The sequence below is a fragment of the Arvicola amphibius genome, chromosome 14 (genome assembly GCF_903992535.2).
Source record: "Arvicola amphibius chromosome 14, mArvAmp1.2, whole genome shotgun sequence".
NCBI classification, from domain to species: domain Eukaryota; kingdom Metazoa; phylum Chordata; class Mammalia; order Rodentia; family Cricetidae; genus Arvicola; species Arvicola amphibius.
The window spans coordinates 34,929,937-34,956,252 of record NC_052060.1 but is presented as its reverse complement, the minus strand read 5'-3'; the positions used below and the strand labels follow the sequence as shown (position 1 = coordinate 34,956,252).

Genomic DNA, 26,316 nt, shown 5'->3' with positions numbered 1-26,316 from the left:
GTCTGTCAGATTCATGTTAACAGAGGGAACAGTCTAGTAGTTTATCAAGAGGTGGACGGAACGGGGCACATAGAGAAACTTTTAGGATACTCAGTTGCCAAACCACTTTCCTTTCCGCTAACTTTTCTGTGGGAAGACAGCACTGTTGTGTGCGGAGAACACACAGCTTGCCACTGTCAAGGAAACCAGGGCAGGACATAATGTCCTTGGTAGTGGCCAGCACCATGCACGCATATAATATTCCTTAAGAAATAAAGATAACACACTGTCAGCAGAAATCACAAATTTATTAACTCTTAAATATATCAATCAGTCATTTACCATTATGGCAAGAAATATATACAGTGTCCCATGGTAAACTGCAGTATTTTCCAAACAATGGAAGGTGATGAACGTGTGATTCCACTGTGCTGGAGAGAGCAAGTCACAATTTCCTCGCATCTTAGTGCAGAAGACAGACTGGATCTATGTAATACTTCAACACCACATGCTAAGTTCAAAGTGTACAAAAAGAGAAAAAAAAATTCTACCACTATTTGTGTCTTTAAATACATGTATGCCACGTATAGCTGCTTCACAGAAAGATAAAAGAAATTAAAAAAGGGAAAAGTGAGGCCATTACGTTTTTCACAGGTCTCATTGGCAGGTTAACACGGCTCAATACATTTACTGTATATATTCATTTTAAATATATATTGTTTTAAATCATGTAATTATCAGAAAAGCTTCAACCCATCTACCATACATTCACTAGCAACAATATCTAAAGTGATTAGCAATCAACACCAAAAGGTGAAATGAGAAAAAAGAGGGGGAGGGGGTGTTTTCTTTTTGCTTTTTGCTTCCGCTTTAAAAATAGGCTTCTGAGGACTGTGAGTAGCTACGGCTGAAGTAATGCTGATGAGAGAGTCCATGCACCACAAAGCATTTCAGTGTGGAGAAACAGCCTCACCGGGACTGAATCAACAAAGAACAAATGAGAACCGCAAAGAAAACTGGGGCATTTCCTTTTCCTCTTTGCTTTAATCTGGAAAAACCCTAGCTCCTGGCAGGAAGTTGACACTGTGACTCAAGAGAGAAGCTAGGACTGCACACGTCATGAAGATCAAGTTCAAACATGGTGAGGATGAAGAATATCCCTCACGGTACTAGCTAGAGACAGCGAGGCAGTCAAGGCCCTCACATGCCACCAGGTTCAAGCAAGTGCTCTGCATGCCACCCTGGTCACCCTCTACTTGGTCTTCAGACGATGTCCCTAGTCAGTAGAGAACCAGGACATTGTTGCAGGTTCTTACTGCTGTTAGCGCAAGTCTCAACACTTCCAAGGCTTTTTAACCTAGCTAGGATACCTATGCACAAGTGGTGGCCTAAGCTAAATTAAAAACCTTTATTTAAAATCTTATAACAACTCCGCGGGCCCTGAAAAGACAGGACGTGCTAGTTTTAGCTTCCTCCAAAAGACCTTGATCTATTTTTACCTTCATATGCAAATTTTACTGTTATTTTTACACACTACCAGCTACAGAAAGACAGACAGACCAACAGATAGATAGAGAGGGAGAGAGAGAGAGAGAGAGAGAGAGAGAGAGAGAGAGAGAGAGAGAGAGAGAGAGAGAGAGAGAGAGAGAGAGAGAATGGGAAAAATTAAAAGCAAACAAATATTACAAAACGAAAACAACAGAATCTGAGAAAGAAAAAAAGCAAAATCAGTGTCAAGTGTTCACCAGAATTGTGCTTATCTGAAAGCAATCAAACTTGTAAATAACGTTAATTTTTCCCAGTATGCAGTTTGACTCAAATCAACATGGCTTTGATGGTAGAACACCAACTGATTCTTGCCCCTGCAATCACACAAGATTCTGCCCACCTAAACACTCCATTTACACAACACCAACACTTTCAGAGAAAAGCATTCATTTCTACCAGGATCACACCAGGAACTGAAAGTACATACATACTAGCCTTAAAAACAAACAAACAAACAAACAAACAAAAAATCAAACCCAAAATCCCAACAAAAAGCCCCAAAAGATTAATGGCAGCATTCTAAAAAGATTTACTTTTCTCTCACAAACTGTCATTCCGAGAACAATGATTTTAACGAAATCTTCTGAATCTTGGCATACACAGAGAAACCTGATGGATCAGTTGAACTTGGAATATTGTGGAATTTTCTTGTCTGACCTCCCTCTATAGTCTGCCAACGGTAATTTAAGTTTGCGTGGAACATCCCATCCTGTAGCTGGAGTGTAAACAACGTCTAGGAAGGAATATATGATACGATGATGTGTCACATATGCATTACACGGAGAACCTTCACAACTTCATGCATCAGAAACATGCATGAAGAGGAGGAGAGGACGTCCCAGGGTTTCCCGCCAGGTGCCTTGAGAACAGAACGCAGAAGTGGCACTGTTGACAGTTAGCTGAAAAGGAGGAAGAAATAAACGATATTGTTTTCTGTAAAATACGAGACTTTTTGCCACAGCTGTTACTAAGGTACAACTTTTATAACTTAGCTAAAGCTCAGATTGGAAATACGTTGTATGAGATCTTTGCCTGTGATCTTTGGAAGACAAAATACACACTTTTAACAAAGACAGTTCTAGGCAATCAATGGTATATATTTCTTCAAACAAGGCTAAGTTGAAAAAAAAAAGAACAGAAGGGGTCACAGGCTTCAATTGCATTATTAAACATAAATATATGTTTTAGGTATTCATATTTACTAGACAAACTTAATAAATTCATATTAGTATTTGGATGAAACAGACTCAAAGTTCAACTTCACTCTGTGTGTTTTGCTCATTATGCGTAAATTCCTTGGGAAATCAAAATTAAAAGTCAGTTCAGCAAGGAATATAGCCTCAAAATTAGAGAGTGATTATTCTTATTCAGGTCCTTAAAGCTATAACCAAAAGCACCATTTCTTAAAGGTTCTGTTCCATCTTGAATAGAAAATAGAAACAGTGACACCTACTCGCGTCTGTACCCTAAATCTTTAAAAACAACAACACTAGCATGGATTTAATTGCAGTCATCTGTCTGCTATCAGAATGAGCTCCTTTGTGTTTGTTTCAAGTTCAAGTTCAGCTTGACTTTCAGCTGTGCCCCTGCCCCCCAGGCTCCCACCATTCCATTCAGTCAGACACAGTGAGCTCATGTACATATTAACCCGTCGACAGCTAACAGACACTGCAACTTCCAAAGGACAGCAAGGCTCAACGGATTTCAATGCTTAATAGAAATTGCTGTGGATAATTTAGAGTTGTCCGCATTAGCCCAGATATCACTGGCTTTTGATGTGAGAACTCCGGGATGTGAAAGGGATGCGATCCAGCTGTTGGAGAAAGGTCCTTCTTGGCGTCTGTTACCTCGCAAACAGTGCTGATGCTAGAAAATGGACGCCACAGCTAAGGACTCGTGCAAAGCCACGATGGAGTCCCAAGGACCTCATCTGTGTTTCACTGAGTGGACTGCTGAGCGAATGTCCAGAAAGGGAAGAACACCAGCCATGCAGCTTTACCAGCATGAGCCTCATCGCACAGAACCGTGGGGCAGGATGCTACTTACAAGACCCAAATGTGAATGGTTTTCAGATGTTTTGCCACAAAGAGGAGCTTCCTGAGAAGTTTTCTTTCCCATTTGGAATACAGGGTGGCCTATTAAGAGAAGCCCCATTTAAGCCACCTGGCATAAAAGGAAGTTTTCTTAAATAGGCTTTATCCCTTAGCACTTCAGAGAACTGCAGAGAAAACTAGCCCCTTGCCCAATACAAACACATCCATCCTAATCTAGAACAGCTGGCAATTTTTGGTTACCTCTTTGGGGTGAAAACCACAGAAACACTAACACAAGCTTTATTTTTCACTCCTTTTGTGTCTTCCTTTTGATAACATAGCTACGTTATTTTAAATGCATTTTAACCTATTTTTTGTTACTGGGATTTATTTTTGCCTTTATTGATCCTCTTTATCCCCCCCCCCTTTTTTTTTTTTGCATATCTAACAGTACTAAATGGTGGCTAAAATGACAGAGAGGACCTTTGAAAATCTCTGTGGTTGATAATCTGCCTTCAAACTGAGGAGTCGAAATGGCTTTGCTGGGGTGTGTTGAGTGGCTGTTTGTGAGGACTAGGCTCCACACCTGGCATCTTCAAACAGAGCCGGGGATGCTGCAAAGAGATGATCAGTGGGCCAGGCTTCACCTGACTTTGCTTTCTTCACACTTGCAGCTCATCCGTTTTACTGATTCAAGTGATTTCCTATCATTCCCCTACACGCCAGCGAGCCAGCCTCTCCTGTTCTGCCCTGTTTTTTAATGTTTCTAAGTCCTAGCACTGTAACTTCATGATGTTTCCCTAGCTTGGACTCTCTCACTTGTGTACTTTTACCGTTTCTGTATCTTCAGATTCTATTCCCTGTGTAAACTGTTGCTCAGAATTTAGTCTCTTAGGCAGAGTATGGATGTTTTGATGCACTGGTTGCTCACTGCACCCAACTCTCAAGTCAAGCGTGTAGTTTATTTTTTTCCACGGTCTTAGTGATTAATTGCCTCCCAAAGCAGAATATATGTTTCCTGTGGAAAATGCCTTTTCTCCCTGCATCTAGCATAGGAGAGGCGCTCACAAGGTGTGTCGTGAGTTATCTGTCTTATTATTATTATTTTCTGTCTGTTGGGAATTAAACACGACATGTGAGGAAGAAAACTGATAACATCACCAGATATTTTCTCTTTAAATATTGTTTTCTAAATTTGCCTACTACAAGGGGCACATTAACAAGATATGACAGCCTAGAAATATTTACTTGATGGGTACTGTGGGTGACCCCGAACGATGAAAGTGAACATTCTGCCACTTCCCATCACGGCGGTGCCACACGCGCGTTTCTTCCGACTGCATCGTCTTTGGCATTCCACTGCCGTCCATGTACTGTGTGAGCCGGATGTATGCGATGCAGGCTGCGTCATCGCCCACCAGATGCACGTGAGGGTTCAGGATGATAGTGTGGATTGGTTTATTGCTTTTGGACAAAGCTGAAAGAGAACAATATAAAAAGAAAATAAATTAAGGTCTTACAATGTAGTAAACTAAAATCAGGATTAACTTCAGGTGGGATCAATGAGCAATGGTACTCATCCATGCCTTAACGCATTAATCGATTGGCACCAGCTGAGTGCTGGGTGTTGTAATAAAGTGTATACAATGAAACAAAAGTGGATAATCTTCATTTCCCTTGATTTTTCTTAAGAGGCAATATGTACTACTTTGGAAATTTTCATTGATTAGCCAGAAAAGCTACACAGATGCACTTATAAAGCAAGGACTAAAGCAAAAGCCACCCTATGGGGAGAGGAGGAGAAACCCTGGTTTGGATACTCTGAGCTACTTCCAATGGGGCTGTCGACGGGGTGATTTGTGGTGGTATTTCTGTAACTAGCATGTGGGATGAGGGAAGTACCTCAAGTGTCAATTTTAAAGTCACTGTTTCCCTGAATGATGTTTCTGCATCAAATCCTGTGCCTCTTAAGTTTGGTTAGAATGTATTTGTGATCAGCTCGTCATACTTCACAATCTATTGCTTGATCACACAGCTGGTTATGAATAGATATCTGGTCCTCACCAAGCTCCAACCTCTGGTGTTGGGATAACACCTATATCCATTCTAATCACTTGATCAGGAGATTTGTGGATTCTGAACACAATTCCTATTGATGGTGTTCTGTAGATTAGGATAGGCTGAGTTATTCTAGCTGTTACCCAAACACTTCTCATTCTCAGACAATGCTTCTTTAAATTACTTGAAATGTTGTGACATAAAAAAAATACCGCATTATGGACAGTACACACTTATGGAAAATAATAGTGCACAGTGTAATGCTGAAATGGGTGAAATATTAATGGATTAATTAACGATTTTACTAGAAATAAAATGGTGTTGATTGACAGGCAGATTAAAGAAGTAATATGAGATGCCTCCATCAAAATGCTAAAATATAAGGAATATGAGAATATTTAACCAAGCTTTGTTAACACAAATTAATTTAAATTACTTATTCTTGCTTATTTGTTTGCAAACACCTAACACATGGCAAGAGAGAGAGAGAGAGAGAGAGAGAGAGAGAGAGAGAGAGAGAGAGAGAGACTAATGCACTAAAAACACATGCCATGTAGACTTGTCAATGCTTTTAATCACTAGAAGCAAACCTAATTACTCTAATTATTATACAAGTCCTCCTTAATTCAACAGGATCTCATGGCAAAAAGACCTTTCACAGACCATGGAAATGTAATGCAGCACTTAAGGCTGTGAGGCCCAAGTAAAATGATGGAGGGAATTCTTGCTAATACTGGGCCTTTGGCTCGGTTTTATCTTTATTTATTCTGATTTGCAGAAACTGCTTTGAAATATTTGTTTTCTGAAAGCTATATGCTTCCTCTGAGCCACTGAGATATTAAGACCTTTGCAATCTGAGTGGAAACACTTCCTGATTGCTCATCTTTGTTCGTGCCGTAACTTGAAAGTGACCTCTAGACTTTCCAGCAGTGCTCTGCCATTGTGGGTATCATGGCTGCGGTTTCTTTTCTCCATATTAACCATATGACAAAACCTCAAAGTAATACATGTTCATAATGTTATATGGCTTATCTTGTCCATTCACTTGGTCTTAACAGGTGTTTCCATATTTTCCAAAACATAAAGGACTATTTAGGTATGGAGTACGTATCTTTCAGTTTCCCCAAAGCACAGTTTTCATGGTGGATATATGTCGGTAAAAATTCCCACTGCAGGAAAAAGCCAAGGAGTCTGTGAGGCTGGGAGAAGTTCAAGGAGAAGTTGGCAAAGGACGTAGAATAGCTACCGTTTTCAAAGTAGAATCTGTGAAAGTCCATCCCTTCCACTAAGTTGCCCAAAGCTTCAGGTTCAAAGGCAGTGAGGCCTGGATCACAGATTTTCCTGCAGCAAGAGAAAGAATTCATGAGTAACTGTGCTGACACTTTTGTTCTTTTAAGTCTAAGCATTCTTGCTTACGGTCAGTGAGGAAAGAGATTCTATAAAAAAAAACCCAAATAGGAAATTTCTACCATAGACCTTGACAAGGTGATCAAAAAACAGACTCCAAATTGTCATTTTGTAGAGGCACAAAGACCAAGTTAACCAGCTCAAGCACAATCACTTTTTGCTTTTTAATTCCCAAAGTTAATGCTTTAGTTTTCTAACTTTTGACTTAAGTTTCTTATGTTTCAAGTTTTCTCAAAGTCAAGGACATACTCTAAGTCCTTTCAAATCATCTTTTACTTGGGAAATAAATATTTTTGGAACAATTTTTAAGAGACCCACTTTCTCCATCCTTCTCAAACATCGATATTGTAACTGACTTGAAGGATAGGATGTCTGTCTGAATTTCCTGGCAATGTCCATAAGATTGCTTTAAGCATGTGCTTAAAGCTCATTTCACTTTCAAAAGAAAAGTAATAGGTGCTTCAAATAGGCATAATAGTTTCTTTTTAATCCCAGAAGCATAATTCAGCAAAGAGGTGTGTATCTCTAAACTATTCACAAGAAACCAATGGGCTTTCTTTGGAGAAATTTTCTTATTCATACTATTAAATGTGATCTATAGTCAGAGGCGACTATAACTCATTGATACTAAAACAGAAGTTAATACAACATGTTTCAAAGGCAGGTTATAATGGATGGAAATGACACAAGAAAGAAAGAAAATTGGAGCTGGGTTTTTAAGGATGAGTCAGAGTTTTGCAGGGACGTGGAAGGTCCCGAGTTGGAGGAAGGTAGCAAGGACAGAGGGTACAAATAAAACATTTTTGGCCTATTGATTAATTTGCTGCAAAGGAGAAATGCCATGGGTGGGAACCCATTTAATTTCAAGTGGACATGCTCAATACTGGAGGGAAACTTTCTTAACTGTTCATCAGGGAAAGAAATTTGCAAGCCCAACTCCCTGTGGTTTTTCAGAGCATAGCACAGTTCATGGAACATGGTGCTGGCACACCAGGAATGGTGGGGCACACATGTTTTTCAGCAGGAGTCCCAGGCCAGTCTGGGCAACAAGAGTCGCTGCTTCAAAAAACACAAACAAAGGAATGCAGAGCTGGTGGCCTGGAGAGAATACTTTGAGGTCTCAAACCGCAGCAATTATCCTTCGCGAGGAAGGCAGTGGTAGAGGGGAAATAATGAACTTTGTCTCCGACTGCCTGCTGGGCAGGTATTTTTAAGCCCAACTCAAATATATATATATATATATATATATATATATATATATATATATATATATAATTTCTTCCTAAGGAGTGAAGCGGGAAGAACAGTGTTCCTATGGCAACAGAAATTTATTCTGCCAGGTGTTATTATTTCCTCTATAAAATATGGCTTAGTTGTCAGTCTGTCAAACCAAACTCCATACTGCCTCACATTGGCATTTGCAAGTGTTATTCTCTTTTTTTCGCTTCTTTGTCATTCATTATCATCTGTCTGTCTGTCTGTCTGTCTGTCTGTCTGTCTATCTATCTATCAATCTATCATCTATCTATCTTTCTATCTATCTATCTATCTATCTATCTATCATCTATCTATATATCTATCATCTATCTATCATCTATCTATCTATCATCTATCTATCATCTATCTATCTATCATCTATCTATCTATCATCTATCTATCTCTCTATCTATCATCTATCTATCTATCTATCTATCTATCTATCATCTATCTGCTCAGATTAATAAAGACTGACAGTATTCTGGACATATTGGTTGGGTGGTACTGTGAGGAAAACCTAGGGACCAGCTGCCAGAGCCTCACCAACATGTTCTTCAACCTAAGAAGCTTAAGAATGGAAGTAATATTGGATTATCCTGGGGCCTGTAAGTACAAATCTAGGCCAAATGACAGGCCTCTCTAGGCAAAGAAGAGGTGATGGGCTCTTAAGACACTGAGCTTTGAACTGTGGGGAACTGTAAATACCTCATATCTACTGGCTACAATTATACCCTGTCGGTGAAACAAAAGCAAGACACAACTTTTGTCATCCAAAGAAGATGGCTATCACAAAAAAAAAAGAGCTTTTTAAGAGTCTTTGAATTCTTAAGGGATGCAGAGTGGTCTCACAAGGTTTTAACGGTAAAAAGAATTAAAAAAAAAAAACAATTTCTACAGCAAGGAGGTATTATCAGCTACAGTTTTTGAGAGAGCTCAGGGACAACAAGGATCCAAGCTCCAACCTTAGTGTTTCTGTTACCACTATCCTTTATTAGATGCTAGTGAAGAGCTGTTGCCCACACGCATGTTCAGGTGTATGCACGTGTTTGTATGTGTAAGATACTAGCTTAGTCTGTATACTGAGTGACTCTTTTCCATATTTTACATTGCCTATTTTGTGTGTGTCTGGACTGTGAACATTCTTCTATTACTTACTTTTGCCACAATTTAAGGGGAAGAGGATTTATTTGGGTTCATGGTTTTTGAGGGCTTCAGTTTATCATAGGCTTTGCTTGGGTACACACTTAGGTAGGGGGCATGAGCAGGCCATATTAATTTTGTCATTTATAGTTTTGTCTACTAAAGTCCAGCTCATATTATTTTCAATTTTTGTTTCTTTCCAATCTTATCCACTCAGCACAAAAGCTAACTTTTGACACATTTTGTAAATGCCTTCCTAAGTTGATGCTCTGGTAGTTTTGGTTTTGCCTTTTAAAATTAGTGATGCATGCCGGGCGGTGGTGGCGCACGCCTTTAATCCCAGCACTCGGGAGGCAGAGGCAGGCGAATCTCTGTGAGTTCGAGACCAGCCTGGTCTACAAGAGCTAGTTCCAGGACAGGCTCCAAAGCCACAGAGAAACCCTGTCTCGAAAAAACAAAAAAAAAAAAAAACAAAAAAAAAAAAATAAAATTAGTGATGCGTACCAATGTTACCAGTTGGGAGATTAGTTTATCTTCTCATTTGTGAGCATTTCTCCTGCTGTTAAACTGAGAAACATTTTTCTAATGAGAGATCAGAATCAATCCTTTGCTTTTTATTTATTTATTTATTCTTTTTTTTGCATTTAATACTTTCACATAGTGGGAATTATGTAATAAGGACAAACCATGGATTTACATCCCCAAATAGTTTCGCAATGACACTTCATGTATTATTTAAATAAAATGTTTTATTTTTTTCCCAAGCAAAGTGATTTCCTTTATATAAAAATGTAACCCGGAAGTCAGTAACTATTTAAATTAAGCATAAAATCCTCCTCTTCAGTCAAAAATCTCTTTAATACAAAACCATACTGAACTGATGGAGATGAAGCTGAGCTTCATTGATTCATGAGGGGAAAGAATCCTTGACATCAATGTTTATTATCTTTTTCTGTCTCAATCCCTGGCCGAGCTACAAAGGAACAAATTTCTTAACCCACTTCTCTGCTTTCATTCTTTTTAAATCCTAGTCTTCCTGGATTTCTCTGGTGGCCTACTTTCGCTCAGAACTGTGGGTGATTACAAAGAAGCATCATTCACAAAGCCGTTCCTGGTCTTTAGATCAGAAGTTGAGTCATCTCACTGAAATTATAAACAAGTTGTTTCTTTCTTGAGTGTCCTTTGTCATTTATACAACAGAAAGCTCTTGTCAACATGTTAAAGCAGGGCTTAAATGGGCAGGACTTCAGACACCCTGAAAAATACAACGGCAGAAAGAAAAGAATGCACTTGCCCAGTGTGTGGAAAGCAAAAGCAAATGTGTCTGTCTTTACTCACGTGTAAGCTTCGAAGTCCCCATTGTTGATAGCTTCAATCAGTTGCTCGGTGACTTTGATGATCTCCTGCTTTCGTGCTAAAAGCAAAAACAGAGCTGGATGAGAACAAAGGACAAGGAGCACACACGATTTTGGTCAATGATACAGCTACTCTGCTAAATGAGGATATCATATAAACCATCTCTCCTGAAAAAAAATGGCCGCTCCTTTTGCACAGTCCTTAGCTCAAAATGGGAGGCCAACAACTACATCACCTAGGAGCACTTAGAAGCACAGATATCCAGGCCCCAGCCCAGACAAAGAGATTGAGAATCTGGATTGTAACAGGGCTCTCAGGTCTCAGTTGTCTAGGAGACATTACTCCGTCTCATTTGATGAAAAGCAACAGGTACCCGGAAGGTTGAATTTACTTTTGCTATCTTTATCACCTTGACTTAGAGAACGTGCTCTCTATTAACAAATGTGTCACCAAAAAAGTCATGTTATAAAAGTACCAAAGAACAAACATCCAGCTTCAGAGTGAAGATGGTATGTTGCACCAAGACGTTTGACCTTAGGTGACTACAGACTTCTTATGTTTCAGGTCAACCTGCCTGGCCCTTCCAGAAGAGGGCATTAACACTGTGATAGGCCATTGTCTTTAGGTAAATGGCCATTAGTAAACTCTTGAAATTGAGACAGAGACATACGAATGTTGCCAATGTGGGCAATAAGCAGACAGAAGCCCCTCGCAAAACTATCAAACCCAACAAACATCAAGCATCATTAGTGTCTTTTCCTACCTAGGATTGGTAAAATTATTAATGGTGGGTCTGGCTCAGACATCACTCTTTCAGCAAATTCTTTTCCAGTTTGCATCTGCTTCAAGTGCTCCTACCCTTTTATTGGATACCCATAGTTCCTGAGCTGTCTCCTGGGTATCCCTGACACCTCCTTAAGTTAAAGCACATGGCTTGTTTGGTTGCTATTAAGCTTAGTTCACTATGTTAGCTGTGCCCTCCCATTTAAATAGAAAATTCCTTATGAGCAAAGAACATGTTATTCTTTGAGTTGCCTAAGAAACTTTTGCTCTTAGATGTTAAATATATTTGTGAATTTGATCCACTGAGATTACTGACAACATTTTCTTAATTTTGGAATGTTTTTTTACTCATAAAATTATGTTCCAATATTAATATTTATCGTGTTTAAACATAAATTATATTAAAAATATTAAGTTGATTAGGTTTCATTTTAGGATCACTGTCCATCATCAGAATCAGACTGGTGCTCACAAAGTTGTTCTCAGTTTTTCTGTGTGAGGCATTGCGACATTCCCATTCATCATGAAGATGCTAACCTTTGCTTTTAATTCTTTATTGATTACAGGAACCACTTTTTAAAATGAATCTGTTCTTCATGCTTTAACACAAACTTTAGTGTGTGTTTACCCTCAAAATCCAAGTGATCAAGGTGAAATCGTTTCTTTTTTTTTTTTTGTTTTTCGACACAGGGTTTCCCTGTAGTTTCTAGAGCCTGTCCTGGATCTAGCTCTTGTAGACCAGGCTGGCCTTGAGTGAAATCTTTTCTTAATGAAGAATAAAATTGGAAAATGAATTTGACTCCATTAAAAATATATGATACTATCTCATAACAAATACAGCAGTCGTGTATCTTATAAAATAATTATTCAATTAGTCCATACAATGGCTACTAACGATGTAAATGCTGACAATATGAAAGCATGACTATTAGAAGCTCATAGTAGTTGTGTAACTTCTCACTTGTATGCAAGAGCAGAACATGGGCGTTCCTAGCTCCTTTGCACACATAATATTTGTTTTTTTGTTTGTTTGTTTGACTGATTGGTGTGAATATTACAACCATCCTTAAAACATATTGGTGGAGTGGTAACAGCCGAGAGTTCTGTAGCAGGGAGACTGCCAGTGGCACATTCAGTTTAGTTAGGTGATTCGTCTGTCTGTGGCCTTGGCAGTGTGAAGCTTTGGCAAAGGCCCGGACAGCTCACCTGACTCTGGATCCTGAAGGGCATCCATGAAGAGCTGCTCAGAAAGGGGGAGTATAAGGACCTGGCTGGCCAAGCTCTCTCCTCACACAAGACTCCACATTTAGAACTAACAATGTTTTTAGTAAGTATATATGGCCGGGTGGAAAAGTATAATTAGAAAACAATGACAATCTTTAAAAACTAACCGAAAAGGAGAAAATAAAGACCAATGTCAAGTGCTGTGTTACTTCAGTAGACTGGGCAGTTCACAGAGTGTGCAAACTTCTGGAACAGTTCCCGAGGTCCCGAAAACCCCACAATCTCTCACAAGCACAGGATGGAGTCAGGAGCAGCAGCAGTAAGTGACCATCTTTCACTCAGAACCACCATTGCCCAAATATTCCCTTACTTTCTCGAGTTTCACTACGGTGGCTTAAGCTTGTTTTTGCAATATCAGAGTCACATAAACTGTCTTCCAGATTAGTTCTCATTCTCGGAAACAATGGCCTCCCAGCTCTCCTGGCCAAGCAACACGCAGACAGGGCTCAAACAGGATGCTTCTGGGCAATAGCATCATGGAAGCAGTGTGAGCCAAGCCTTGGTTTAGGAGGGGCCTGGAACTCAGGAATCTCTGAAGTGTTCATTTCCTCCAGGCAAAGGCGTGTGAGTGAGTCACAGTTGGGCCTGGCACGTGACAGCTGACTCTTGGAAGGAAAGCAGAAAGCTGAAAATGAATCACTCGTGTACAAGTCTCCAAGGTTAGAAGTTAGAGCTGTTACCACAAGCTCAACATCTGACCTAGGGTGTGAGGGTGGGGTGGGTGCTGGTTAGCTCTTCTCCAACAACAGCGAGCCCAGGGGACAGTCACTGTGCCAGGTCCCTAGCTAGCTGTGTTATATGAAGAGGGTCTGCTCTCTGCTCTCCCTTCTTCCTCAAGGTAAGAAGTGACAGCCCCAGAGGCAAGATGGGGAATATCACTAAAGGGGAGGGCAGTGCCTTATGGCATGCCCCATGGCCTGTAGGATGCTACCAGTTTAATCTCCGAATGCTGTCAGTCAGCAGGACCAAAAATAGTTTTTGAGGATTTGTAGTATGAGAAAATAGAAGGGCAGAAGCAAGCAGGAAAGATTGCCTAGATTCTCAGAGCTCTCTCCATGCAGGTATACAAACACATTGGGCATGTTTCTCCACCCAAAGTCACAGCTCCTTTGGCTTATTTATTGATCTAGATATCAAAAAATCTTCAGTCCCTAGGACAATGACTGGGCATTTCAAAGTTACTTCCTTGTCTGACAAGAACAAAGTGAATATTGAAAAAAATGATTGATAAGCATCGGGTGATTTCAGGGTTACTTCTGTGTAAGAAGTAAAGCGGAGCAGATTTTATTATTGTTTGATAAAGAACCTACAGCTTGAAGGTGTGGATGCTCTGAGACCAGGTACAGCAACCTATGGGAAATCAGGCCAGTCCCTAGATCCCTACATTGGCCCTTATAAGGATCTGACAGCCCTCCAGCAGAGGGGTGCAAGGCATCCCCACCCCGTGGCAACTGCAGGGTAAGTCTGTGGCCCTATCAGAATCCGCCTTCTCCCCAGTGCCCCTTAGCACTCAGAGTAGTCCAGACTAAATTAGATGGAGTGGAACTTTCTCTACCCCATCCCTTGGAAAACCTACGGGTTTTCTGAGTGGAGATTAAGTGCCTGTGTCTTTTTCTCAAGAGCTCAGTGGTTGCTGCACCTGGAGGCTGTGTCTCCTACTCCTCCACTCTAAGCGTCTAGCCAGGTTTGTGACAGAAGCCCTTTTCTCCTCACACGTTGCCTCTGGTACAATGCGATGTCTCTCCCAGTGATCCCCCCTAAAGATTGTGTACCCACCCCAGTGGTTGGAAGGCTGTGCTGTGTGAGAGACTCCAGTCTTCTTTTGAGCTCTGTCTATTAGCATTTAGTGTAGCGAGATCGCCTTCACAGGAAAGAGTATCTGCACAGGTACTCTTCTCGTCTGTGATTTCTTTCATAATTCTCTCCTTCAGATCTATACCTTAAAGCCTATTTTCAAAGTCTCCCTTGAATATTTCATGCACTTCAAACCCAACTACCTGAACTAAGTTTGCCAAGTTCAATCGCCACCAATGAGAATAGACAGGCAGGATAGATGCTAGTGTGTTTCATATTATGAGATCACATCTCACAACGTGGAAAAGAAGCCTGTATATGCACACCATAAAATATCTCAGCACCTACACATGGCTAATGGATTGTTTTAGTCTGAGTTACCTTCTGACAAGCTCATGTCTTAGACAGAACGTGAGGTCTCAAGAGAAAGGACAAACCCAAGTGCACAGAGAGAGAGCATGCAAGAGAGACACACAGGAGATGTGGGAGAGACACTCCAACACTGTGAAAACAGAGCTGGTCACCTGACCAGGGGAACAAGCCAGCAGTGACTTCCTTTCTTGGTTCTCAGCTCTTCCTTCCCTGTGGAATCTGCTGGTTGGAGAGAGGGGCAGTCCTAGCTGTCAGTGCGACACGGATCTCCTGCCTTCTCAGGTCACTGACACAGAAGAAAGCCTAGCTTACAGATTCCAATTCCTGCCTCTTCATTGGCTTCCTGGTGACAAGCAATAGGGTCACCAGAGTCCGTTACACAGACACAGTTGGTTTTCCATGGGTCTCTATTCAGATGTATAAAAAAGAATTTGAGAACCAGAGGGCATATCCTACCCTTTTCTCCCGTCCATCAAATGACACCGCTTTCATCTTCTAGTGTCCCACATTGGTCCCCTTCTGCACCACTGTGAGTCCCAGTACTCTCCCCTGTCCAGCTTCCCTAATGTGCTGCCTGAGTTTCTGTGAATAATCCAGACCGGCACCTTTCTCTTTAGGAGCATTCAAATGCTTACAAATGCGTATCTCTTCGAGAACGTCCCCTTTGATGTCTTTTAGAGTCTTTTCACTGTTGTTAGCATTCAAAATGAGACTGTAAAGCGTTCCGCAGCTTCAGTCCTGCCCATCTCACCAGATCTCCTCAAAGGCTGTTTTAATCACATGATGCCCACACCCCTTCCTACCCCCAGCCCCCCACACGTACTGGCCTTTGTGAACTGTTCCCACATTCACACTTGTACATTTGTTTAAAAAACCAGATCTCAACGAGTTTTCCTTTAAAAGGACTCGCTAGCACCCACAGGCATGGTCAGAAGGAAGGGAGAATCTCACGGGGCCTTACCTTTAAACAAAGAATCATAAACAACTAAGGAAGGATGGCAGGGAGAGAAACAGTCATCCCAAGGGAGGAGTCCCCCAACTGGTGATCTTACACCAACTGACATACAAGTAATAGTAAATGAATGAAATAGGTTTACATGTTCGTGTGTGTATGTGTGTACACAAAACAGGAATGAAGAGCAAAGAGACTGAATTTGCGAGGAAGCAAGGTGTGGATGGGAAGGGTTAGAAGGAGAAAATGGAAAGAGGGAAATGATTTAATTATATTTTAAATAAAATAAAACTTCTTTGGCCTTCATTTTATGTCAGGTTGAAAGGATATCAGACAGTCACACATGTCTTATACTTGATTTTAAAAATCAGTTAGTACCCTTGTCTTTATAGGCTCACCCAGTTAGTCAGCTTCCTCTGTCTCTTTATATGGGGCAGGAACAACACCATTGCAATACCAGCATCTAACACAGTTCCTGTCTTAGAGGAAATGTCCAATGAGTATTTGAATGAACGAACCCAGTTTATAATTCCCAGTTAAATGGTCTTTCCAGTACACAATATTGCCTTATTTGGTGTCTGATAAATCCTCTAAGCAATTTAAAGTGGGAACAGAGGCTACAGATCAGTAATAGTGCATGCACTCAACACGCAGGGAGGCCTCAGGTTCAATCCTCAGCACCAAAACCAAATCCGTAGTATAAGAACCTAATAGAAATCAATTTAGATGAAAGCAGCCTGTTTTGTACAATGGTAGAAGAGATTTTCCTTTCTGACTCATATGGAGTGATTATTAAACCCCTTTCCTTTTCCATATTTTCTCCTTTTTACTAATGGAACCACAATTTACCAAGGTTCCAGCTGGGTGTACTTCTGCGGTCTGCTGTTCCTTTATCCTCATACACAATCATCCATGAGTCATTAATTTTCTTCGGTACTTGTGATGTTTCCCAGGGCATATTCTCAACCTTCACATTCTCTCGTGCTGAGGACTGCCCAATCTCCACCACAAAGTCCTCATCTTTCCAGCCTCTATGTTCCTGTTTCTTATAGCTTGCCATATTCTAAGAATTTATTTGTGTTTTATTTTATGTGTATGGGTGTTTCGCCTACATGTATGTCTGTGTGAGGGTGCCAGATCCCCTTGAACAGTTGTGAGCAGCCAAGTAGGTGCTGGGAATTGAACCCAGGTCCTCTGGAAGAGTAGCCAGTGCTCTTCACTGCTGAGCCATCTCTCCAGTCAGCATGCTATATTCTAAACATCCTTGGGTGTAGGGCATTTCAGACTCGCTTCACTTTCTGGCTGAAGCTGCTGTGTCTCCGCACCTTTCACCTGGGCCAATGGCAACCCAGTCTACTGAGCTCCTCCAGCCAGAAGCCTTGGTACCTCCCTTTGGATCACTTCCTCATAAAATGTAACACGAGGGTCTCCTCACCGCTGAATCTTTCTGACAGTCCTTTCTCTCAGGGCCCATGCCTTTGATCTGATCTAGACTCTCACGAGTTCCCATCTCCAGGGTCTTCTCCTACATTGGTCCATTCTGCCCCTCACTGCAGCAGAACCATCCACCCCAATCCCTTTAGGTTTTCAGGGCCTTTACTGTTCATAAATCAAAGGCTGACCTTCTCTGTACACTCAGTAGTTTTCCAGCTTTCTGACCCATTCTTCAGCCACCCCAGGAGCTCTGTTCTTTACTGAGCTCTTCATCTTTGATGACATTGTGTCTTCCCTCTATTTCCCACATTGAAGTTCTGTCTGGATATCTTCTCCAATGCCCCGCTCATAAGTTACCTTCTCTGCCTGGCTGCTGTTTCTGAGGGCTCCACACCCAGCTATTTTTATCTCACTGTGATTGTGCTGCATTCCCCAACCGGTATGTGACCATTTTATATTCTGAACACTTGGAACTAAGCTAATGTTTCTAAATGCACATGTATTTGTGTATACATACTCAGTCTATAAAAATATAGTGTACATTCAAAATCATTAAGGAGATGTCAGGCACCTGGAAGATGCCCAGCTGCTTCTCTGAGAGTAATCTGGATGCCAGAGTCAGCAGAAGGACCAAAGATCAGGCTGCAGGGTTTCCATGACAGAGCCAAAGAAGATACAGTCCATACGGGCACAGTAGGGAAAGCTAGGGGATTTCAGGCAATGTTGAAAGATGTTTCACTTCAAGAAAAGAAGGAGCGTAATGGAATCTTCCTAACTATATGAGTTTAAGATTTTTATTTGTTTACATTTGTGATTAAACAGACCCAGGCATCTAACTGCCTGCAAATGTGGCTTTTCACTCCCGGATGTTTGCAGATTTGTTACATGTTGAAACGCTTTACTGGGCTGTGTCTAATGATTACTTACTCAGTCATCAAAAGCTGCCTAGTAGGAACAATGTTGGGTCTGTCCGGAGCTGTCTTTGCTCTTCGGGGACACTATGCATTTCTACCCAGTCTTTCCCACACATGTACTGCAGTTTAGTCTAACCCTTGCCTACCTCTCTTGGAAAGAGTTCATTTGGCTCCCAGACGCTTGAAGGACAGAGAGGTGGAAGGACTTGCTAAGCCATTCAGTAAATTCAGACTAGGCCAGAACTTGAGCTTGATGTAGCTCAGCCCCCCACCCTCCACACACACCCTTGCTATTCAAACCGCTAACCTCTTTTTCTTTATAGCCCACAGTGCTTAATTCAATATTTTGAAATCATAAACCTAAATGAGCCAGCTAAATGTCTTTGAACTCACTCTGACAAGGTGACTGACTATTTAATTACTGGGCCAGGTTTGCAATTAATTACTGTGCCAGTTTTCCACATCTGGGAGCCCCATGGCTTTATTGTCTTTTTCCATGCTGCCATCAACAAAAAATAACCCTTGGGAACAGTTATGTTAGGCAAATACACAAACTAGGATCATTTTCACGCTGTTGGTGGTTTCATAGAAAAGGTACTTATAAGCCCAGTTATGCTTAGCATTCTCTGTGCAATTAACAACTTGTTTCTCAGTGACTTTATTTTCCCTTCGGCAATTTTGTGTTAGTTAACACTGCAGAGAATAACTTTTATTATTTTATCACTGAAAAATCACACCTCTCAAAGGGTAGGACTGGTTGGTTTAGTAATCTATAAGATTTTATTCAAATATAAGACTAATAATCAATCACCAAATTTATATATAGGAATGTTTTCAAAAGTTAATATCCAGTTTCTACTATAGAAGCATCTAAAATCCCCACTTCTCAGGGCTGGGGAGATGTGCTCAGTGGTTAAGAACAGTGGCTGCTCTTCCAGAGGACCCAGGTTGATTCCTGGTATTCATATAGTAGCTCATTTACCTTCTGTACCTCCAGTTCCAGGGCACCTTCTTCTGGCCTCTGAGGGCACCAGGCATACAATGGTGCACAGACACATGTGCAGGCAAAACATCCATATACATTAATAACAATGATGAGGATAAATTTTAAAATTCCTCAGTGTTTCAATCTCTCTAGCCTCCCAAAAATAACAGGAAAATTACTCAAAGTATCCATGGGATTTTCTCTAGAATACACAGTAGCTTCAAATTTAAGAGCAAATACCAGCACCTTCTCCCTCTCAGCTTTTCAAGATCTAACAATTAACAAATGATACACATAGTGTGTACATTAGATTTTTAAGATTTATAAGGTTATCTTTTTGATAAAAATGAAACAAAATATATACTATTTTAAAAATCAAGTGATGTGTATCCAGGCCTGGGGGTGCAAGCCTATATTCCAGCACTTGGGCAGGTGGATCTCTATGAGTTTAAGGCCAGCCTGTTCTACATAGGAAATTCCAGGAGAGCAAAGGCCACATGGTGAATCTTTTTCTTAAGGAACAACAAAGGAAAGGGATGTATAAAGTAGTGACAGAGATTTTTCATAGGAAAAAAAGACTTCATGGTATAAAGAAACTGTGGTTATTCAGAACATTCACTTATATAAAAGAATGAAGATGAACCACACAAAATCAACTCGCTAACTGAAGTCAGCAACCCAGAGCTGACTTCAAGATCCTGAAAATAGCTTAACATTGTGTGTCCCATCAAGTGTATAGTATTAGCATCCTATATGAATCATGTAGATACCAATTTCTCTGAAGATTTGAGGACACAATAGAAGAAGGATGAGGAAGAGGAGAAAGAAAGTAGGAAGAAAGGAAAGAGGAAAAGGAGAGAGAAAGAAAGAAAGAAAGTAAAAGAAAGGAAGGAATAAAGAAAGAAGGACGGAAGGAGGAAGGAAGGAAGGAAGGAAGGAAGGAAGGAAGGAAGGAAGGAAGGAAGGAGACTAAAGACTCGCAACATCTGCTTTGATTTAAAATGACGAATTCTAGTTTAGACCCAGATCCTTGTATAGACAGATTTGGTTGCTCGAAATCTTGCTCAGTGATGTTTTTTGTCTTTCAGTTGTCACCAGCCAATGGAAAGAGGCATAACTGCTCAACACAGGAGACTGTGTGCTTAGTCCTGAATGGGATGACTATTGCTATCAGGAACACCATAGAGGAAGAGGTGGAAGGATTTAATAGACAGAGATGGGGAGTAGGATTGTGGGATGCTCTACCTCCCACCCTTCTGCTTTTCCTATTTCCTCCCTCACAGCATCCATAGCCTATTGTCCCCTCTCCAGAGTGCCTTCCTTGCCACAGTCCCTTTCTCCTTTCCTTTCTATGGTCACTCTGATTTTATACTCACAAAGATTTGTAGCTAGGGGCCACAGATAAGCACAGATTCGTCTTTCTGATCTCACTCAGTATAATATTTCTAGTTCCATCTATTTGCCAGAAAATTATATCATTTTTCTTTATAGCTTTAAAAAAAAGATTTAGGTTTACTATAGTAGGAGAACTGAAAAATGATGTTGCTTGACATTTCTCAATTCCTTCTGATATTTTTGAAGCTTTTCTTCCCATTTCCAAGTCAGTAGAATTTCTTGGTCATAGTGCAGCATTGTTCACACCAGTATTACCTTGATGAGGTTCAAGTCAGAGTTTTAACACCGAAATTTGGGTGCGCATTTCACTTTTAAGAATGCCATTTTGCCTTTTGAAAGTGTTGAACACTTATTTAACTCATCTTGACATAATCTTTTGTAAGACGTTGTCAAGGTAACACAGTGGGATGCTACTATGACCAGAGGATATGTGATGGTATCTCCTGTCATTCCATCCCATTCCATATTTTCTAGTTAATTATGATGATGATGATGATGATGATGATGACAAAGATGCGTGTGTGAACATGCCATGCAACATATATAGGGGTGGGGACAACTTGGTAGACTCAATTCTTTCTTCACAATTTACTGTGGGCATTGGTGGTCAAACTCAAGTCTCCAGACATGCATAGAAGTGCTTTTACCTGCTGGCCCACCCCATCCACTCATCTAACTAGTTCTCATGTTTAGCAGCTACAAGAACAGTAGCTTGTGATTCTACACAGTCCATCCTCATCATCGGAAAACTTCCAGAGTCCATAAAGGAGAATCTGTGAGGATGAACTGGGTCAAGAGAAGCAGCAGCAGCAGGGCTGATTTAGAGAACATGGAGTAGACTCCATTTTCTTTTCTGCCCCACACCATGTGAAATATGGGAGTAAGTGTTCTCCACAATTAGTGGGGAGCTAATGGACAGGTTCACATAACACGTAAGATGACTAAGGGATGTGGTTTTCGGCTGTAAATTGATGAAGACATTATGGACCTTCTTGACAAGAGAGTAGCATGGTATATTTGTCCATGGCATTGTGATCAATGGACAGGACTCAGCATAGTTAGGTTCATGTGTTTATCCACCAACAATGATATTATCGTAACTAACTGGAGTAAGCAGGTAAAACAGCAATCAGTCTGAAAAACCTTAGAGTGGTCTGTCACAACTTCTAACACTTCCTAAGGTTTAGAGGGAAATTACCTGTGTTTTTGATGTTCACTCCAGACACACTCACACAGGCACGTGGATTTCTACAGTTCTTTTTTATGTCCCTTTGCATATAAAAAAACAACAACAATAAGACTCCTTCGGACAAGAGCAATTTCTCTGATTAGCTACTACATTTTTCAAAGCTTAATTTGGAATCATGAAACTGCCCTATCAGACCAAATGTTTTATTAACACAGTACTCCAGAGTGGCCCAGCCTCAGCAAATGAGGTGTGGGATATTCTGTTCTAAATTTTGCTTAGCAAATTAATTTAGAAGTACTTATTGGAAGTGGGGCTGTTTTGTAGGTATATAATCTCAGCTACTCGGGAGACTGTGGCAGGAGGCAGGCCAGGCTGGGTTACAAAGTCAAAGCTAGCTTGGGAAACTAAGTGACACTCTGGTCCAAACAACAGCATAACAACAAATGTAAAAAGAAGGCCAGGGATGTAGCTCAGTGGTAGAGCACTCACCTAGCATGTGTGACGCCCATGGTAGTAACATATACACATTCGCAAGAAGGTTTATTAGAATATCTTGACCAAATTTCACAGACCTGATAAAGGCATTATTGGTTTAACCAGTGTGACTACAATCAAAGTTAAATCTGCTAATTATGTATTTCAGAGTCAACAACGGTATGCTTATTCCCGCATACTCCACACAGCACGCACATTTTCATAACCAGTCACATTTTCAAAGGACGTTACATAATGAATGCATGTTTGTGGGTGTCATTTTTCTTCATTTGCTGAATTCAAAAGTTGAACACAAGGGCTGGGAAGAGACCTCGGCTGGTAAAGGTCCTTGCTATCTACCTTGCTGACTGACCTGAACTGTGCACCCTGTGTGATAAAAGGGGAGACTCCTGCAGGTTGTCCTCTGACCTCTACATGAGGCCAGAGCATCTATGCCTATACACACACACACACACATGAACACACGAACACACATGCACACACTAAATTAATGAATGGATGAATAAGCAAATAAATGCAATAAAAATAATAAAATGAAAATCTAAAAATAAAAAAAATAAAATTTAAAAGGATGAGCATTGATCAGATACCATTGCCTTGTTTGGCAAATGATTAATATTCCACACAGGAAATTCATGTCCACCTGACATTAATGGAGAGTAAGGTTGATGTGGGAGGGTCTTCTGTTTGAGTTGATTTCATTGGTTAATACAGAAACTGTCTGGCTCATTTGATTGGCCAGCCCTTAGGTGGGTGGAGTAGACAGAACAGAATGCTGGGAAGGGAAGTTAATAAATCGCCATGCCTCACCTCTCTGGGGCAGACTGCCGTGCCTCTCCTCAGGGAGAGAGATGCTTTGAAGCCAGCCGCCAGGTCAGACATGCTGAATATTTCCCGGTAAGATACCGCTCATGGTGTTACACAGATAATTAGATATGGGTTAAAGCAAGATATGTGAGAATTAGCTAATAAGAGGCTGGAACTGATGGGCCAGGCAGTGTTCAAAAGAATACTGTTTCTGTGTAATTATTTTGGGGCATAGGGCGGCAGGAAGCCGGCCCACAGCTCCACACTACATAAGGTAATAACAGGAGTCCCCACAGAGAAGAGCTTTGGGATAACATGGTGACTGACACTTATTTGGAATTTCTGAAGAGAGCCTGTGAGAGTATCCTATAAGATTATCTCTCACAGGGCTCAGGCTGAGTACAAGCTTACTGGTCAATGAAAAATGAGGTCTAATGTAGATGATGTGTCAGGAATTCTAGTGTACACTCTGACTGTTAAGGGGCTTCCGCTCCACTCACTTCCCACTGTTGAGGATCCCATTGTCTGTGTTTCTGTTGTCTCACCTTGACACACCATCTGTCTCTCTACCTTTTGTCTCTCTGTGTTTGTCTTGTTTCTCCTCCTCAGTTGGGCTTGGCGCTGCAGTTCCACTCCAGGCTGTGGTGCAGCAGCAGCAGCAGCACAGCTCCACAGACAACAGTCACAGCAGCTTTTCCCACAAGACCTCCAGCATGGTTTGGTTTACCATCACATCAAAAACGATGATCTAGCATCTCTATTAGTTTCCCAGCTTCTGTCTCTCAGGCTTCTTGGAGACTCCTTGAAACTGTTGCCTCTTAACCCTTGCATTCTTTAGCCTATACATATACAGATACCTAGATATAACAGGGTGATAACAGATCTGAGAGTTGATGTTAATAATTTAGTTTTTGTTCTTTCTTGGTGTGTATGCTGAGATGGAACTCTGGGACTCGCAGGCTAAGCAGATGCTCTGCCACTGAACTTCATCTCAGCATTCCTTCTGCGGTTTAGCTCTAAGATTATGAGGGGTAGTGCCAAGTATACAAAAGCCTGGAGAAATAAATACTGTTATGTGCATTTAACAGTTAGGAAGTTATGGATATTTTAAATGCTACTATTAATAGCTGCAAGGACATGATTTAATTGGTATATAATTTGCTTCCCACCTTTATCAGTTAAGTAACTATTCCTGCTATTACCCAACATTACCCAGATTCTACAAAAACAAACAAACAAACATTGACCCTAATGAAATTTATATTGTAGTATGGAGATGAGAGACAGTCACTCAATAAGTAAACTGGTATTTCTGATAATCATACATATTAAGAGGAAAGAGGAAGGGAGAAGGGGACAAGGAAGGCTGGGTTTTGGAGGCATGCCCTTCTAATCAGAGTTTCTATTGGAAGGTCTCACCAGGGCAACATCTGGTGAGAGACTAGAAAGGGAATGCGTATCAGGATGCACTAGGAAGCAAAAGCAAGCACAGAGGTACCCAGGTAGAAGCTGGCTTCACACAGCAGGAAGAGTGTTCTTGTGATGCACGCAATAGAGAAGAGGTCAGCCGGGGAGGGAGGGCTATTGGGGTGAGGCTCTTAATGGATTCTAATGGATTTGGCAAAGCACTGGAGAATGCTAAGCAGAACACAGATATATTTTAAAAGCAGTACTCTGAATACTGTGTCAAGAATAGACTACGGACAGAAAATGCAGAGGAGAAGCTGTGCCAATAAACAGGCAAAAGACGCTGCTACTTTGGGCCAGAGCAATGGAGAAGTCCGCAAAGAAAATCCAACTCAAACTAACAAAACAAAGACATCACAGTATGTGTCCTGAGGTATGAAGTAGGAACCAGAGGACCAGCTGAGAGACTGGATGTGGGTTATCAGCCAGACTGATGACTCAGCTATTTTAAACACCCTAGACTGTGACACAATTATGTCAAATTCAATTTATAATTTATAGATGCGTTTGGACACAGATATGGAAAAAGAGGTTGGCGACTTACTATCTCAGAGTAATGAAATGTGATCAAAACCGTGTAGACTGCAACGAGTCCATGAAACGAGGAAGGAGGAATGGGGAGTGTTTTTGTGGGGGTGTCAATGTACACTGACACTTTGAAAATGTGTAATGTATGGTGTATGTGGTGTCAGATACATCCACACAGACTACTTACCTATGTACCTAAGAAAATAATAAGGAGGCCTGGTGGTGGCAGCTCATGCCTTTGATTCCAGAACTCGGAGGTAGAGGTAGGTGTATCTCTGAGTTCAAGGACAGCCTAGTCTACAGAGCTCATTCTGTGACAGTCAGGACTACATAAGGAAACTCTGTCTTTAATTAAAAAAAGAGAAAAAGAAAGGGAGGAATGAAGGAAGGAAGGAAGGAAGGGAGGAAGGAAAGAAGGAGGACAGACAGACAACAAAAATAATAATGAAAAGTTCAGGAATGGCCCAATTTCAGTACAGTTGTAAAATTTTCTGTTCTAATCAAAAGAGATCAAACCAGCCATGCAAAGGAACTTGCATGTTGCTAACGCTGTCTTGCAGGTGCCAATGTAATCACATGTAAGTGTTCAGAGGGACAATACGGCTCGGGCAGAGGTGTTATTTCTGCCACACTCAAGTGAATCCCAGCACTCCTCACTAAGCCAGCCTTTCTGTACTGGTCCTACCCCTCCCAATAAAACAGACCAGCCAATTCTGCCCAGCAATGGCTAACAGAATACTACATATGTTAAAAGAAATGAAAATGCTCTGCATACCACACACATTTTAGGAAGAAAACACTTATTCGTATACCAGAGTGAATAGTTAATCTTCAACACTGACTAAAATATTAATGCAGAACAACAACAAAACATCATTCGTGGGAAACTGCAGGGTGCACTGAGTCTCATCCCAGGGCTGGACGAGCAGGAGAGCTCAGCCTCCTGCCCCTGCCTGCCTCTCCATTTCCTGCACACACGAGGTTTTCAGTCATTAAAAAAATGAATGAATTCAGATCGTTTAAATATAGGACCCTCTGTGGGAATTACAAAGCATCTAGAATTTTCACACGTGATGGGAGTTATGTCCTCATGTGAACTTCTTGCTTTTGCTTTTTGACATGAGACAGTTTCTCTGTGT

General features: G+C 41.0%; 1 protein-coding gene across 2 annotated transcripts in view; it reads right to left on the bottom strand.

The window, feature by feature from the left end:
- Positions 1-266: 266 nt before the first annotated feature.
- Positions 267-26,316, bottom strand: part of Camk2d (calcium/calmodulin dependent protein kinase II delta) — a 253,170-nt gene continuing 227,120 nt past the window's right edge. Inside the window, exons 15-19 of one of the 2 annotated variants that reach the window (XM_038311055.2) lie at positions 10,761-10,836; positions 6,865-6,959; positions 4,809-5,037; positions 3,574-3,662; positions 267-2,426 (exon numbers count right to left, since the gene is read on the bottom strand). In XM_038311055.2, coding sequence (XP_038166983.1) covers positions 3,596-3,662; positions 4,809-5,037; positions 6,865-6,959; positions 10,761-10,836 — 467 coding nt within the window. In that variant the 3' untranslated portion in view covers positions 267-2,426; positions 3,574-3,595. The remainder of the gene's footprint in view (positions 2,427-3,573; positions 3,663-4,808; positions 5,038-6,864; positions 6,960-10,760; positions 10,837-26,316) is intronic. The other variant, XM_038311054.2, reaches the window with a different exon arrangement.